This window comes from Bufo bufo, chromosome 1 (genome assembly GCF_905171765.1).
Source record: "Bufo bufo chromosome 1, aBufBuf1.1, whole genome shotgun sequence".
Taxonomy (NCBI): Eukaryota; Metazoa; Chordata; class Amphibia; order Anura; family Bufonidae; genus Bufo; species Bufo bufo.
The window spans coordinates 441,283,481-441,300,389 of record NC_053389.1 but is presented as its reverse complement, the minus strand read 5'-3'; the positions used below and the strand labels follow the sequence as shown (position 1 = coordinate 441,300,389).

General features: G+C 45.1%; 1 protein-coding gene across 2 annotated transcripts in view; it reads right to left on the bottom strand.

The window, feature by feature from the left end:
• DRAM1 (DNA damage regulated autophagy modulator 1) overlaps positions 1 to 16,909 on the bottom strand; it is an 85,979-nt gene that overhangs the window by 17,998 nt on the left and 51,072 nt on the right. For both annotated transcript variants that reach the window (XM_040407668.1, XM_040407675.1), the window contains exons 2-3: positions 16,049 to 16,116; positions 3,470 to 3,612 (exon numbers count right to left, since the gene is read on the bottom strand). In XM_040407668.1, coding sequence (XP_040263602.1) covers positions 3,470 to 3,612; positions 16,049 to 16,116 — 211 coding nt within the window. The remainder of the gene's footprint in view (positions 1 to 3,469; positions 3,613 to 16,048; positions 16,117 to 16,909) is intronic.

Genomic DNA, 16,909 nt, shown 5'->3' with positions numbered 1-16,909 from the left:
ACTATGGGGGGTCCTTTCTGGAGATGGGAGCAGGTCGCAAAGGTAGGACCCACAGCTATATGACATTGATAGTACATCCTAGTGATAAGCCATCAATGTCTGAGATGAGACAACCCCTTTAACTATCTAGTAGAGATGAGCAAATCTCACATTTTATTGGTTTGTCTGATTTGCTTTCACATAGATTAGCAAATTCATAGAGCTTAGTCAGTTATTTTCTTAAAGGGGTTTTCCCATCTCATAGTGTTATTATATCACTAGGATATGCCATCACTATATGAATTGATTATGGGAGTCCACCACCAAACCTGAGTATGAAGGGGGCACAGCGATGATTTAGCACTGTATCACTGCACACCCGGTTGTTCAGGGAGCTGTAGCTGACTCCATTCTGTTCTGTCTCACCTGGTGCGGTGAATCTGCTAATCCTCAGGTCTAGAACTGTGTGGACAGGTGTCGCTAGTGTAGCAGGGCAGAAGCATGGATGCAGCAGAGGCGAGGGTGTAGTAGATCTAGAGAGTGAATATGGTTATAAGGCAGCTCTCACCTGTGTTATTGCAATCACCCTCTGTCCACGGATGCCGCACCTGGATGCGGTAAAGTCCAGAAATACGTGAACATTATCAGCCCAAGTTTTTTCTCAGATGGGGGAAAGTCACAAGCCACATGGCTCCACTATAAAGGCAGCTTCAAATGTGGACACAAAAAATGTATTTGCTGCGAACATACTACCACTGAGAAAACTTTTCGATCCACCGCAAATGGAAAAGAATATAAAATACAATCCTACATTAATTGTAACACCAGACATGTGGTCTATCTTATCACGTGTACAATGTGCTCTTTGCAATATGTAGGCTGTACGGCTAATCCACTCAAAAACCGGATACGTAGACACATATCCGACGTGCCACATTACAGAGACCGCAATGTCTCAGCAGCCAGCCTACATTTTGCAATTGCACATGCGGGTGATGTGTCTTGCTTAAAGGTCAAAGGTATAGAAAGGGTTTATTTGCCACCTATGGGCGGGGATCACAGAAGGAAACTCCTAAATAGAGAAGCCTTCTGGATCTTCCAGCTGGGATCCCGCCAGCCACAGGGACTAAATAAACGCCATGACCTCATTCTGCAGGACTGATTATATGCTATATTTGTTTCTCTAATTTTTGTGTATTTCCATGTTGATCATTTATGAACACTGAATTCTATTCATCACTATTGTTTTAGTGCTAGGATTTGTACCTCAGCCTCTTTCCACTGTGTGTTTTTTTCATGTTTTGGCTTGTAGGTTTTTTAACCCACTTAATTTGTATGGGACCGCCTCCTGACATCTCCTCCTCCCAGGCGATATCCATTAACCTGGGGTTAGTTTCAGGATATATGTGGAGGTGCTCCCATTTCATATTCATGCTTGTCATGAGGAAGGACCCATATATTTGAGAGGTCTGAAACTTGTAGATATATACTTGCTGTACGGTTTTTAGACGCTGGAATAAAGTCAACTATACTTCACCTGAACTGGGCTGGATATTTTCTTCACGTATTTCTGGACTTTACCGCATCCAGGTGCGGCATCCGTGCACAGAGGGTGATTGCAATAACACAGGTGAGAGCTGCCTTATAACCATATTCACTCTCATGCGTGAGGTGAACGCATTGCACCCGCACTGAATCATGACCCATTCATTTCTATGGGACTGTGCACATGAGCGGTGATTTTCACACATCACTTGTGCATTGCGTGAAAATCGGAACATGCTCTATTTTGTGCGTTTTTCACGCAACACAGGCCCCATAGAAGTGAATGGGGCTGCGTGAAAATCGTAAGCATCCGCAAGCAAGTGCTAGGAGATTATCGGGATGGGGACCCGATCATTATTATTTTCCCTTATAACATGGTTATAAGAGAAAATAATAGCATTCTTAATACAGAATGCTTAGTAAAATAGGGCTGGAGGGGTTAAAAAAAATAAAAAAATTATTTAACTCACCTTAATCCACTTGTTCGCGCAGCCCGGCTTCTCTTCTTTCTTCTTCTTTGCTGTGCAGGGGGAAAAGGACCTGTAATGACGTCACTGCGCTCATCACATGGTCCGTCACATGATCTATCACCATGGTGATGGATCATGTGATGGACCATGTGATGAGCGCAGTGATGTCATTAAAGGTCTTTTACCAAGGTCCTGAAGAAAGAAAAGAAGCCGGGCTGCGCGAACAAGTGGATTAAGGTGAGTTAAATTATTATTTTTTAACCCCTCCATCACTATTTTACTTATTATTCTGTATTAAGAATGCTAATATTTTCCCTTATAACCATGTTATAAGGGAAAATAATACAATCTACACAGCACCTAACCCAAACCCGAACTTCTGTGAGGAAGTTCGGGTTTGGGTACCAAACATGCCGATTTTTCTCATGCGCGTGCAAAACGCATTAAAATGTTTTGCACTCGCGCTGAAAAATCGCACATTTTCCCGCAATGCACCCGCATCTTATCCAAATCCATGACGCCCGTGTGAAAAAGGCCTAACAGAGTAGCAACAGTAGCAAGTGTAAATGAACAAAGGATGAACAGCAGGGAGGGCTGAACCACCTGAATGATCACCCGCCATCCTGATGATACTGCTGGGCGGTACATTGCCATTGAAACCCCGCATGCATAGGAAGAAGAGGCTTGAGAGCAAGGATTCGGCGGGTATTGTGCAGCTATGGATTCAGAACAAGTGAATAACTCATTCACTTGAAGGGACACCTCTGTAGTTCCCCGCACAGTCAGGTAGATAGAGGCTAATGTGCAGGTGATAACCCCTTAATTTTTGGGATTGGTTTTGCCAGCTCTTTATGTGATGTGAAATCCTTTAAAATTTACTAAATCAATTTTTATAATATATTCCTTTTGAATTGTTGAATCAGTTAAAAATATTCCCTCATCTGTACAGGCTAAGGCCTAGTTCACACGAACGTATGTCTTTTATCGTTTTTTGCGGTCCGTTTTTCACGGATCCGTTATTCCGTTTTTGAGTTCCGTTGTGTTTCCGTTTCTGTTCCATTTTTCCGTATGGCATATACAGTATACAGTAATTACATAGAAAAAAATGGGCTGGGCATAACCTTTTCAATAGATGGTTCCGCAAAAACGGAACGGATACGGAAGACATACGGATGCATTTCCGTATGTGTTCCGTTTTTTTTGCGGACCCTTTGACTTGAATAGAGCCATGGAACGTAATTTGCGGGCAATAATAGGACATGTTCTATCTTACAACGGAACGGAAAAACGGAAATACGGAAACTGCTTACGGAACACATTCCGTTTTTAATACGGAATCATTGAAATGAATGGTTCCGTATACGGAACACAAAAAACGGCCCGTACACTCACCAAAAAAACGATCGTGTGAACTAGGCCTAAAAACCAATCCTTTATTTGGTAACTGAGAATAAGCATTCGGTTGACTAACCCACCTGAAAGGAAGCCACTAAGCCCATCCCAATAGAGCCAAGTACTCCAATTAGCAATGATGTCAAGTTGAACCAGTCGCTCAGGAAAGAGATTCTCAAATTTTGAGCCTGGATCACTTTATACCTTGCATACATTGTAGCAGCACCTGATGAAACAGACACACAAGAGTAAATTATAGCCTCTATAATCTCTTAAAAGAAGCTTGGATTAGTTAAAATGTATAATTCATCATTTAAAGGTTCAAGTACACATGTAGTCAGCTCACCTCTGGGTGCACGGAAAATAGCTGGAAAGAACGGTATATCCAGCACTTCTGTGAGCGGTATCAAATCTTCAACATGGATACATCTTCAGTATCTTTTCTTACGCGTTTCGATCATAAGATTTTAGTCAGAGCGTATGTTACACTATTAAATGCCATCTCTAAATAATGTTCAGTTTGAGCCTCCCAGCATGCACCACTCACTAATGGGTGAGTGCTTGCAACTGTGGTTTCCAAACTTTAGTTAAAGGGGTTGTCTCATCTCACCGTTACCAAGGCGAGATGAGACACAGTTCCGACCACCTCCCAGCTCTTATTGCCATGCATGAGAGCTACTGAAACAGCGTAGCACAACAAGCTATTCTGTTCGCAAATATCGCCACTTCGAGAATTTGCCAATATTTAGAATATAGTGCTATATATTCGTATTCGCGAATTGTGTTGAATATTCTAATCGCAAATTTATCGTGAATTTAACGAGAATTTTTCGCGAAAATATTACATTGCCGATTTTTCGCAATCAAGTAAACAATGACTGGAGATCAGGAATTCTCGAATTTGCGAATTTATGGCGAATATTCGGCCAAAAATTTGCGAAATATGGCGAATTCGAATATTGCCTATGCCGCTCATCAATATTCAGAAACAGTATAGCTTGTTGTGCTACGCTGTTTCAGTAGCTCTCATGCAAAGCAATGAGAGCTACTGAAACAGTGAGCGCCGGAGCACTCTGCTGTTTCCCGGCCAGGAGGTGGTCGGAACTGGGTCTCATCTCGCCTTAGTAATGGCGAGATGAGACAATACCTTTAAAACAGACATATATAATTAAAAACCTAAGCATATCTAACCATGGATAGTGTGGTATAGTGTAACATATGCTATGACTAAGATCTTATGATCGAACGCATAAGCAAAGATATTGAAGATGTATCCATGTTGACGATCTGAAATAAAGTATAGAAGATTTTATACTGCTCACAGAAGTGTTGGATATTCCTTTATTCAACATTTAAAGGGGTTGTGTCACGTCAGTAAATACGTGTAGCGTTTATCGTGCAGGGAAAGTTAATACAAGCCACTTACTAATGAATTGTGCTTGTCCCTATTGCTTCCTTTGCTGGCTGGATTCATCTTTCCATCACAATATACACTGCTCATTTCCATGGTTACCACCACCCTTCAATCCAGCGTCCCTTTTGGGGGCAGATGTTTGCCAATATCGGAAAAAGTAATGACTTGTTTTTAACATGTAGTCCCAAAATCCCTTTTTGGGGACTAGCAACAGATTTGGTGGTATTTTAGAGAAAATATATATATCACTCTTGAAAATGAAAAAGTGGCTTTTAACAAAAATCATGAAAAAATGATCTCTTTTGGGAACAGGTTTCAGGTTTGTTATACTGTACAGTATGAAATATAATGGACAAGTCAGGTGGTATGCAGCAGTGTAAAGGTAGTAGCGGCAGCACAGTATGGAACATGATGGACAAGGCAGGAGATGTGTGGCTGTGTAGGGCTAGTAGTAGCAACAGCAGGGGTAGTAGTAGCTGCAGCTGTGGCAGCACAGTATGGAACATCATGGACAGGAAGACAGTGGCATCATTAGGCGACTTATAAACATCCAGTGCTATATCGGTGGCCAGCAGCCGTCGCTGCTCTGCCTCTATTACAATCTTTATTCATTGAACTACTACTAATCCCATTTTTGCCATGACCACCACAGCTCCTTTCTCTGTGTTGTTGTGCTGGTGAATTGCTGGTTCTAATTATTAATCAGTTTCTGCTATAATTACTTGGCCTCTCTCTCTTTGCCTGAGCAATTAAGTTCCTAAATTGCTAAGGTGTTTGTTCCTGTTGCCTGCCCATGTACTGACCTTTGCCTGTTTAACATTGTGACTTTCTGCTGCCAGCCATGATCTTGGACCTATATAAAGCATTTATATGAAAACTGCCTGCCTTGACCTATCTCTGATTATTATTGCCTGATCCCTTGGTTCTTTGTACCACTGTTTTTGACCCCCATGGGTCAGCGGCCATCTACACCGGGACTATTTCAAAAGGTAGCAGCCTTGTGGTTACACTGCAGCAAAGCCAGATCTATGTATACGGGTTAAAGGGTGAGTACCGGGGGACCACCAGGACAATGCCCTTGGGAATAGTGCAGCAATCCATGAGGGACTGTGTGGAAGTTATAGCTTTGAGGGTGGTCATAGTACTCACAGTTCCCATTGTACTCATAATTGACAATCTCCCACTCAAGATCTTTCTGGGGCGAGACAGAGGGTGCACACTTTTTAACCAGAGGCACTTCCTGGAGTTGAGGCTCCAGCCCGGTGGTACTGTAGTTGGGTTGCCCTTGATGTAAGGTATTTGTCTGGGTGCACGGCAGGAGAGCAAGTGAAAAGGCTGGCGAATGATGGAGTCAATAAACAAAAAATAAATTCTTTAGAAATATTTCCTTCCACAGCAGTAAAGTTCTTCTGATACAAACATGCACAATACCTTGCTGTCTGCGTCCTATCCATGGCATTGTGGGTTTTACACCTTCTAATCTACCTTTTCCTGGAGAACTCTGGAAGCAAAGTTGCTTCCTTGGCTGTTGCATCTTTGGAAGTTTCAGAGATTTGCTGAGCCTAAGCCTTGCACTGAGGAGCTTGCACATATAGGTCTTTACTGTTCCTCAGCCAAAACTAGACTCAACTAACTAATCTAGGGGGTAGATGAAAGTCCATCACCCTGACAACCTAACATAATGGGCTAAGATGTTATTGATTATTCATACAGTACCATTAAGCACATGCAGTGACCAGGAACGGGTACGCTGACGCCACTTATGCAGTGGGTCAGGATATGGGTGGTTAATAGTCTATAGTTTGTTCATAACGCCAATTGTAGCGTGCGCAGGGTACTATCATAGGGCCCTCCCAAGGTGTTATAACGCACGTCCCAGGTTAGGAATGCCAGAGTGGTGTAATGGCCTATAATGTCTCTATAGGTGGTGATAATTGTGTCAACTGTGTCTCCTACCTGGGTAAGGCTGGACTCCTGGCTCTCTTGCAATAAATTTGAGTGTAGTGATAGCAGGAGTAATAGAGGAATTTTGCAGCGGAAATGATGTCCAGACCTTTAGATGTAGTTCAAATGTTTCTTTACTGAAGATAACTGGTATTCAAGCAGTATACAGCTTTGGTATCTGGTCCCAGCAGGTTTTAGCAATGGTTGGCAGGAATAAACACTTCTGCACTTTAAATCTGGAGGAGCTTGCAGGATAATTTGTCTGCTTGATAGCTCTGTAGTGGTGGCAGGAACTAATCTTCTGCACCTTTCTGTACTTCTGCTGTATGGGGACAGACTAGCTGAGGAGGATATGGCTTCTCCTAGGTCTCTGCTCTTACTCTCAGATGGTTTCTCAGGGAATGCTTTCGTCTTGGAACTCTGGAGGTTGTCTGCTTTCTGCTCATCCAGCTGAGGCTGAAGGTTCTCAGGCTGGGGAGGTGATCAATGTCTCAGCCGAGACAAGATCCTTGCTTTTTTCCCTATGCACCCCAACAGGGGTGGCTGGAACACTGGCTCTAACTTCCTTCTCCACCCAAGGTACAGGATGTGGGAACAGTCCACACCTCCACAGAGGGGGAGCTAAGCTGGAATAAACCATTCCAGCCTAGATACACTAAACTGTACTAGTTCCTTACCAACATGTTGCTGCCACCTGCTGGTGAACATGGAAAATTACAAGGAAACAATTACATTTAACATAGTTTTACATGCACAATTGTGGAGACATAATGTAAATTACATCAAATGACAATGTAAAGGCTCTTATCAGATAGTAGCGGGGTAGAGGCGTGTAGTAACACAACTCTGGGGTGTTACACACACAAACATAACAAACCACACTGTAACAATGGCAGTTGGCAGCCTCCAACGTGCAGCGCATCCTGCTATGTACCTCAGTCGAACTGCACACAAGGCTCCTCCTCTCCGCTGCAGGTTCTGGACCCTCTTTCCTGCACTGTCGCAGGCGGTGACAGCTTCAGTTGCACCTTGTAGGAGCCGCATGAGTCCTGTTTCTTTAAGGTTTTATGCACGCCCCTAATTCCGCCTTTTCTCCAATCCCAGCCAGGCACCACCTTTATAAGGGTGCTTCCCCCTTCCTGTGGTGCCTGAGCAATATTGTAGTTTTCTACAGCGAAGGTTCCAGCTCGTTGTTCCTGTGTTGTTATCCTGCTTCTGACCTTAGCCTGTATCCTGACCTCGTCTCTGCCTGATCCTCCTGTACCTCGCTGCTCTAAAGTGTATGATTCGGATTGTCGACCATGCCTGCTTGGCCAGCTGCCACTTAGCCGGGACCATTCTTGCGGTAGAGACCTGGTGTCTCAGCTGCAGCTAAGACCAGCTTCCACATCCTGGAGCGGGATAAAGGGTGAAGACCAGGGGAACACTTAGATTCCGCTCCCAAGTTTGGCCTAAAGCCAAACCGGTAAGTGGCACAGCGGGTCCACACACGTTGGAGCGTTACAGTTTGCTCAGGCCATGGACCCCACTGGCAAGTCCAAGCCTGTGGTGCAAGATTTATATCAAGAGCTACAACGCCAGAGCGAGCGCCAAGATGTCCTGCTGCAGTGTCTGAACACGATATCTGCTCATCTGGATGCGCTATCTACATCTGCTCCTGCCATACCACAAGTCCCAGCAACTCCTGCAAATCCTGTTGTATCGTATTCACACCATGGCATAACTGCTGTCCAGCTGCCTTTGCCTCCACACTACAGTGGCGATCAGAAAGCCTGCAGAGGGTTCCTGAATCAGTGCCTAATCCATTTTGAGCTACATGGAGACAAGTTCCAGTCTGACCGAGCAAAAGTAGCTTTGATAGTGTCTATGCTCTCTGGAGAAGCGCTAGCCTGGGCTAATTCTATATGTGAGCGAAGAGGACCTGAGACTGCAAACCTCCCGACCTTCCTAAATATCTTCCGTACGGTGTCAAGGCGCAATGACAGTGGGACAATACCCAATTCAGTTCCGTACTCTGTCCGCAGAACTGTCCTGGAATGATAAAGCCCAACAAGCCGTATTCTGGGAGGGTCTTAGTGACCGTATTAAAGATGAACTTATGGGAAGGGACCTTTCTGTCTCTCTGGACGCTTTGGTCACATTGGCCACATGTATTGACGTGCGATTTCGAGAACGTTTCTCTCAAGCCGCAAGGGTGAGGCGGACATCTAGACTCGCACCTGTCTTCCAGAGGACTGTTCAGACTCCTGCTGCAGTTCTGTTGTTCATACCTGTCCCCAGAAGGCGGAAAACTTCTGCGCCTAGGCTCTATGGGAGAAGTGACCCTAGGTAAAAGAGACAATTCTCCCAAACATCTTGTTCCTGTACTCTTGTCCTCTGGGAAAACCAGTATATCTGTATCTGCCTTCCTGGATTCCGGTGAAGCTGGGCTGGAAATTTTGTTAATCAAGCCCCGGTGACCCAATGCCAGTTATCCACTACTCATCTGGCGAAGCCTCTGGTGGCAACTATTGTAAATGGACAACCCCTGCCTAGACCTATTCAGTTCATCACTTCTCCTGTTAAACTCCAAGTCGGGGTGCTACATTCTGAAGAAATATCTTTCTATGTCCTGCCAGATTCCATGGATCCAGTTCTTCTGGGATTGCCCTGGCTACAGCAGCATTCTCCCGTCTTAGACTGGCGTACGGGGGATATTCTCCGCTGGGGTCCTCGGTGCCATACTTCCTGTCTGTCTGTGGTTCGCCCAATGTCTCCTCATCCGGTCCCTATGAAACTGTCAGGTCTGCCTCCGCAATATGTGGCATATAAGGACGTTTTCTGTAAGAAGAGACTTTATCACCTTATCGGTCTTATGACTGCCCGATCGATCTTCTACCTGGGACTTCTCCATTATCCATTATCTCTGACCGAGACTCAGGCTATGGCCGAGTATGTTAAGGAAAACCTCAAGAGGGGATTTATCCGAAAGTGTACCTCTCCGGCGGGAGCTGGTTTCTTCTTTGTGGCCAAGAAAGACGGGTCACTCCGGCCGTGCATAGATTATCGTGGGCTAAACAAGATCACGGTCAAGAACAAGTACCCTCTGCCTCTGATTTCTGAACTGTTCGACCGTATCTGAGGCACCCAGATATTTTCTAAGATGGATCTGCGTGGTGAGTATAACCTTATCCGAATCCGTGAAGGCGACGAATGGAAGACGGCGTTCGATACCAGTGATGGCTACTATAAGTACCTGGTCATGACGTTCGGCCTATGCAATGCTCCTGCAGTTTTTCAAGAATTTGTGAACGATATCTTCCGGGACCTGTTGTACAACTGTGTAGTGGAATATCTTGATGTTATTCTCATCTATTCCCCCGACTTGACCACTCACTAGAAGCAATTGCGCCTTGTTTTGCAGCGATTAAGGGAGAATGGTCTGTACGCTAAGCTCAAAAAGTGTGTCTTTGAGCAGTCCACCTTACCCTTCCTGGGATACATTGTTTCCTGCTCTGGTCTGCAAATGGACCCCGACAAGGTCTCAGCTGTCCTGAGCTGGCCTCGACCTCAAGGCCATTCAAAGGTTCCTGGGGTTTGCCAACTTCTATAGACAGTTTATCCCAAACTTCTCTTCCCTCACAGCTCCTATTTCTGCTCTGATGAAGAAAGGGGTGGATGCAAAGAAGTGGTAACAATAACAAACAAAGAAATCCCTCAGAGGAGTTGCTACGCCGCTTATTTACCAGAAATTTGAATTTTTTCAGAGGTCACATGGGCCAGGCGTATTTTTGCAGCTCCTCTGACTATTATTATTAAAACTCTATTTTATTGTAATTTTTTAAAAACACATATTACTTGGGAGCATGTTTAAAACTCAGGAGTTAGCAAATTCAGGGTCGATTGCCAATTCTACTAGTACACTACTTGTGCCTCTTATACCTAGATATTCCTAGTGTTTTATAACGTCTGGTAATGAATAATCTCTTACTCCAGAGAGTTAATAATGGGCCCCCTGACTAACTCCTACCTAAAACTCTAACCAAATGCAAAGAAGTGGACCCCTGAAGCTAAGTCTGCTTTCCCGCATCTCAAAGACTGCTTTGCCGCTTCTCCTGTTCTCCGTCATCTGGATACCTCCAAACAGTTCTTCCTTGAAGTTCTTCCTCTATTCCTCTATCAGTTCTTCCTCTATTGGAGCAGGTGCCGTCCTGCTACAGAAGAACTCCAAAGGGAGATTTGTTTCGTGTGGTTTCTTCTCCAAGCTCTTCTCTTCTACTGAAAGAAACTATTCCATCGGAGCTGCTAGCTATCAAGATGGCCTTGGAAGAATGAAGATACCTTCTGAAAAGGGGCTCTGCATCCTGTGGTGATATACACTGACCACAGGAATCTGACATATCTACAGTCTGCACAGCATCTAAATCCACGTCAGGCTCGATGGGCACTTTTCTTTGCCAGATTCAGTTTTCTTCTGCATTTCCGACCAGCTGATAAAAACATAAAGGCTGATGCACTTTACCGTTCTTTCGACCCAGCGGATCAGATTGAAGAACCTCAACATATTATAGAACCGTCTTGTCTGGTTTCTGTGGCGCCAGTCCGTGTAAGAGATATTCCTCCAGGGAAGATCTTCGTTCCGCAGGCCAAGAGGAGGAAAATTCTTTCTTAAAGACATTGCTCCAAGTATACTGGTCACCCTGGGGTGTGGAAGACCCTTGATTTGCTGTCCCGTCACTATTGTTGGCCGACCCTACCCAAAGAAGTCCAGGAGTTTGTGTCTGCCTGTACCTCCTGTGTCTGCAACAAGGTTTCCCGAACCAAACCCACGGGCTTTGTACTACCGTTACCCATTCCTGAAGTCCCCTGGCAGCACATTGCTATGGATTTTATCACAGATCTTCTGTCCTCTGCTGGCTGTTCTGGGTAGTGGTAGACAGATTTTCCAAGATGGCACATTTTATTCCACTTCCTGGATTGACTTCTGCTAATCGATTGGCCTGTCTGTTTATAGAACACATCTTCCGCCTTCATGGTCTACCTCTGCACATTGTGTCTGATCGCGGGGTACAATTCACTTCCAAATTCTGGTGAGCGCTCTGTGGGCTACTTGAGGTCAAGTTGGATTTCTCTTCTGGTTACCATCCTCAGTCTAATGGGCAAGTTGAACGAATTAACCAGATCTTGGAGAACTACCTACGTCACTTTGTCTCTGCTCAGCATGATGACTGGGTTCGGCTCCTGCCTTGGGGCGGAATTCTCTTACAACAGCCATTCTGGAGAATCTACGGCTCTTCTCCCTTCTATATAGTGTATGGACTTCATCCCCGTGCTCCTCTACCCCTGTCTACATCTTCTGAGGTACAGTACCAGCTGCTAATTCTTTGTTCAGAGACTTCCTTAGCATCTGGAGACAGACTAAGGACTCTATCTCTCAGGCAGTTACCCGTATAAAGAAGAATGCAGATACCAGACGTAGACCACCTCCTCAGTTCTCTCCTGACGACAAAGTCTGGCTTTCCTCCCGAAACATCGGCATGAAGGTACCCTGTTACAAATTTGCTCCCCGGTTTCTTTGCTCCACTACTTCCGTTCCTACTGGCGAAGAATCTGAATTTGAAGTACAGAACATCCTCGATTTCAAGGTAGTCGGTGGTAAGAGGTACTTCCTTGTAGACTGCAAGAATTATGGTCCTGAGGAACGTTCCTGGGAGCCGGAGGAAAATGTACATGCTCCGAATCTTCTCAAAAGATTTTTTCAGCACATCAGAACCAAGAAGAAGGGGTCTGAGAGGGGGGATACTGTAACAATGGCAGTTGGCAGCCGACAGCATGCAGTGCATCCTGCTATGTACCTCAGTTGAACTGCACACAATGCTCCTCCTCTCCGCTGAGGGCTTCGGACCCGCTTTCCTGCACTGTCACAGGCGGCGACAGCTTCAGTTGCACCTTGTAGGAGCCGCACGCGTCCTGTTTCTTTAAGGGTTCGTGCACGCCCCTGATTCCATCTTCTCTCCAATCCTGGCCAGGCACCACCTTTATAAGTGTGCTTCCCCCTTCCTGTGATGCGTGAGCAATATTGTAGTTTTCTACAGCGAAGATTCCAGCTCGTTGTTCCTGTGTTGTTATCCTGCTTCCGACCTTAGCCTGTATCCTGACCTCGTCTCTGCCTGATCCTCCTGTACCTCGCTGCTCTAAAGTGTATAATTCGGATTGTCGACCACGCCTCTGTCTGCTGTTACACTTGCTGCACCTGAGCTATTCAGCTCTGCTGTTCTAACAGCTCCAGCTCTGCTTCATCTGACTCTGCTGCTGCGCTTCTTCCATCCAGCGACAGCTCGCTCCACCTGCCTGTATCCTCAGTGCTTGCACCGGGGCGTTCTGCCACTTAGCCAGGACCATTCTTGCGGTAGTGACCTGGTGTCTCCCCTGCAGCTAAGACCAACTTCTGCATCCTGGAGCGGGATAAAGGGTGAAGACCAGGGGAACACTTAGATTCTGCTCCCAAGTTTGGCCCAAAGGTAAATAATATGACATTACAGCAATCAACCCTTTTCAGCGGCCCAGAGTCAAAACAGTTAGTTGGTACAGTGGTTCTACAGCCATTGTCCATAACAGTTTGCTTTGGCCGCCCTCTCTAATACCACTCCTACCACAAGCCTCAGTGTCTGCACCATCACCTATGCCAGTCACTTTGTCTGCAGCCTCCAGTTTGAACCTCCAAATTCTGTCATGCTATTACTGGGATTCCAAACTGTCATGGATTCCTTAACCAGTGCACTATCCACTTTGAGTTACTAGCCCTCCAGTTTCCTACAGACCGGTCTAAGATAGCATTCATGGTCTCCCTTCTGTCTGGTGAAGCACTCAACTGGGATACTCCTCTATGGGAACGCAGCGACTCTCTGACCAGTAATCTACAAAAATATCTGTCTACCTTCCACAAGCCTTTGAGGAGCCTAGCTGAACCTTCGTAGCCTCATCCCTTCTGCACTGTCTGCCTGATAGTCTAACACTGACAGTATGCCTTTCAGTTTCCCCCTCAGCTTCTGAGCCATCATGGAACAATGAGACTTTGGTGGCAGCTTTTTGGCCGGATGTCAGGTCGCATAAAAGATAAACTGGCCGTTCCTGTTGTTCCATCTCTCCTTGATTACTTGAACATACTGGCTACCTGAATAGAGCTTCGCTTCATAGACCGTCTCAAGGAATCAGTACATAAGAACAGAGTTCCCAGGTTGGCACCTACTATCCACCTGCTATCTGGATGACATCTTTATTTTCCCAGCTGACTTCACACAAAAGTCAGTTCCTGAGAGAAAATGGACTGTGCACTAAATTTGAAAAAGGCATGATTGTGGCTTAGGAATGGATCCTGAGAAGCTGTCTGCTTTATTGAACTGGCCTCGCTGAAGGGGTCTGTGTGATATCCAACAATTTCTGGGATTCACTAATTATTACAGGCAGGTTCTTCCATACTCTTCCTCATTGCCTGCCCCTATTGTAGCCCTTACTAGGAAGGGGGCGAATGCCAATGTGTGATCTCCTGAGGCTGAATCAACATTCCAGTCCTTCAAGCAAGCCCTATCCTCTGCAACAAATCGTCATCATCCAGATGTATCTAAACAGTTCTTTTATTTAGTTTTACTACTTCATTTTCTGTTAAAGCGTTCACCACGCAGGAAAATATTATAATATATTAATAGTGCAGACATTTAACCCTTAGGGGGCTATAACCTGCGATCTACTGATCACTTGTGTCATACACCATAACAGAGAGCTATTATGATTTATGAGATTTTCCTTACCTGCCTGTGAAGCTTTACAGCTTTGCAGGAAGTTTACCATGACAGGCCTAAGAACCTTCAGCAGGCCCCAGGATGTTATGGTAACCAATCGGAGCTCCAGAGTTTCACTGGGCACTGATTGGAAGGCAGAGGGAGCCCCATTATTATTTTTTTTTATATAATCTTTATTAGGGCTTTTTAAAAAAAAATTATACAACATGCAAAAACAAGTACAATAGGTCATTTACACAAGACCGTGCATCTTCGGCATCTTCTCATTGCGGATTGTATATGTAGAGGGAGCCCCGAACCTGGTCGTCCGGCAAGCTAGTGAGCCCCATTTTAACCCTGAACTAGCCTACCTCCCAAACATCCCGGATCCCGCGGGGCAGTCCTATATTTTGGTGGCTGTGCTGTGGTCCCAGAACGGCTAAGGGAATGTCCCACTTTTAGCTGTCTCTGCGTCCATAGGACGTAGAGACAGCTGATTGTAATGGCGGAGCAGAGACATCCGCTCCTTGGTTCACCATTCCTCTCAGCTGCAGGAGGGGCAGGGCAAGCAGGGAATCAGCCTCTGATCCTCCTCTTCCTCCTCCTACACAGAACAGCAGCTCTATGTGCATCGTGGTCATTGCAGGAACCAGGTGAGTATTTAGTGTTTGTTTTTTTACTAGCTGTGAAGGGGGCACATACCTGAGCATAACTACTGTGAAGGGGCATATATCTGGGCATAAGTACTGTGAGGGGGCACATATCTGGGCATAAGTACTGCGAGGGGGCACATAGTTGGCATAAAGGCGGAATGATTACTATGTGGGGGCATTTAGGGGACTGGATGGAATAGGTGTGTTTTGGGCGGAGTTAGAGGCATGGCCTAGTATGAAAACATTTGTCATGGCGCACTGCGTACGCCACACAGGCGTTTCTTCTTTTCAAAAGTTGTGAGGTATGAATTAGCTATATTCTGTGTTTTAACATCTCTTTCATCTATCTACTAGACGTCCTATCCTTCCAGTGTATAAGCCCAGAAAACACATGCAGGTGCTGGCTGTAGTGCCTATGACACATCCACTGATGTCACAACTATAGTTCCTCATGATTGGCTGAGTCACACAGCTAGGCATTATGGGCAAGGTTGACAGAAGGGATCAAGATCCTCCTTCATCTTCTCATCTTCTTTGTATTCTGATATGTAAAATGCGGATGCCATTTTGAATGTTTCATGTGGGAATTCCCCCCCCCCCTTCCCCTAAAGAAATGATTTGTTGGAAACCAGAATTTTTGGGATATTTGTAACAAATTTGATTTGTGTAGAACTGATTCACTAATATCTTCTCAGAATTTTTCATCAATATTTGTATGATAAAACCAGGAGTGGAACATACAGAGAGATAATGAAAGGATTTGTGTCTCTTCTGTGTTTTAGAGACATTGCTGGTTTTCACTTACAAATACTAATGAAAAATACTGGCCAACTACTAATAGTGTGAAGGTGACCTAAAAAAAAAGGTTGTATAAGATCTTTTAGAGGCACTTACCTAACATGGCAGTGACACTGATCATAAATCCAAACAGTCCACTTTCCGGAACGCATGTGCCAGTGTCACTAGAGAATGAACAAAGGTATACAAATTGAGACTGAAGGACGTCAACTATATAGCAGTGCCCATGGCTAACTTGTAGATTACAATTTCATATAGAACACATGCAGATACATGAGCAAATAACCTGAAATGACCTGGGAATTTTTATAATGGCATTCTGCTACTATGCTACCCACCAGTAGAATCAAAACTGATTTTATAACAGCCTTTAGCTTGGATTGCATCTACAAACTACAGGCAAATTACAAAGATAATAACTTAGAATTTAAAGTTCCCCACCTCCAACATTCTGACTGGATTTTTAGATCTCTCCCACACATAACAGGGCATACTACCGTCACGGTGGGGAGTGGGGGAAACCCCCCACCATATAATGAAGGGAATAAGGGAAGTCATCAGGCCTGTAAGCAAGGATAGGGAAGATGAAAAGCTCCAATACAACCCTCATCCTAGCCCTGATCTCCTGACCGTATGAGCGCCGCCTAATGGTGGGAGGACTCATACACTGGAACCTGGGCCCTACTGACCCTAACGATCCCTAGCATAGGGGTCAGGAATAGGAGACTACCGGTTCCTCAAGGACAGAGATGAACTGGAGTCTCCACAGGCCAAACAACCAAAGACTAATGTCATGTACAAGAGTGGGACCACCTGACCCCTTGCACATGAAACAACATCAGAAAGTAAACTACTCTTATTGTCATGTTCTATAGTGGGTCCACCTGACCCCTAGAACAACACCACAACTGTAAGGCCTCTTTCACACGAGCGTGTCCGGATAAGATGCGTAGCGGC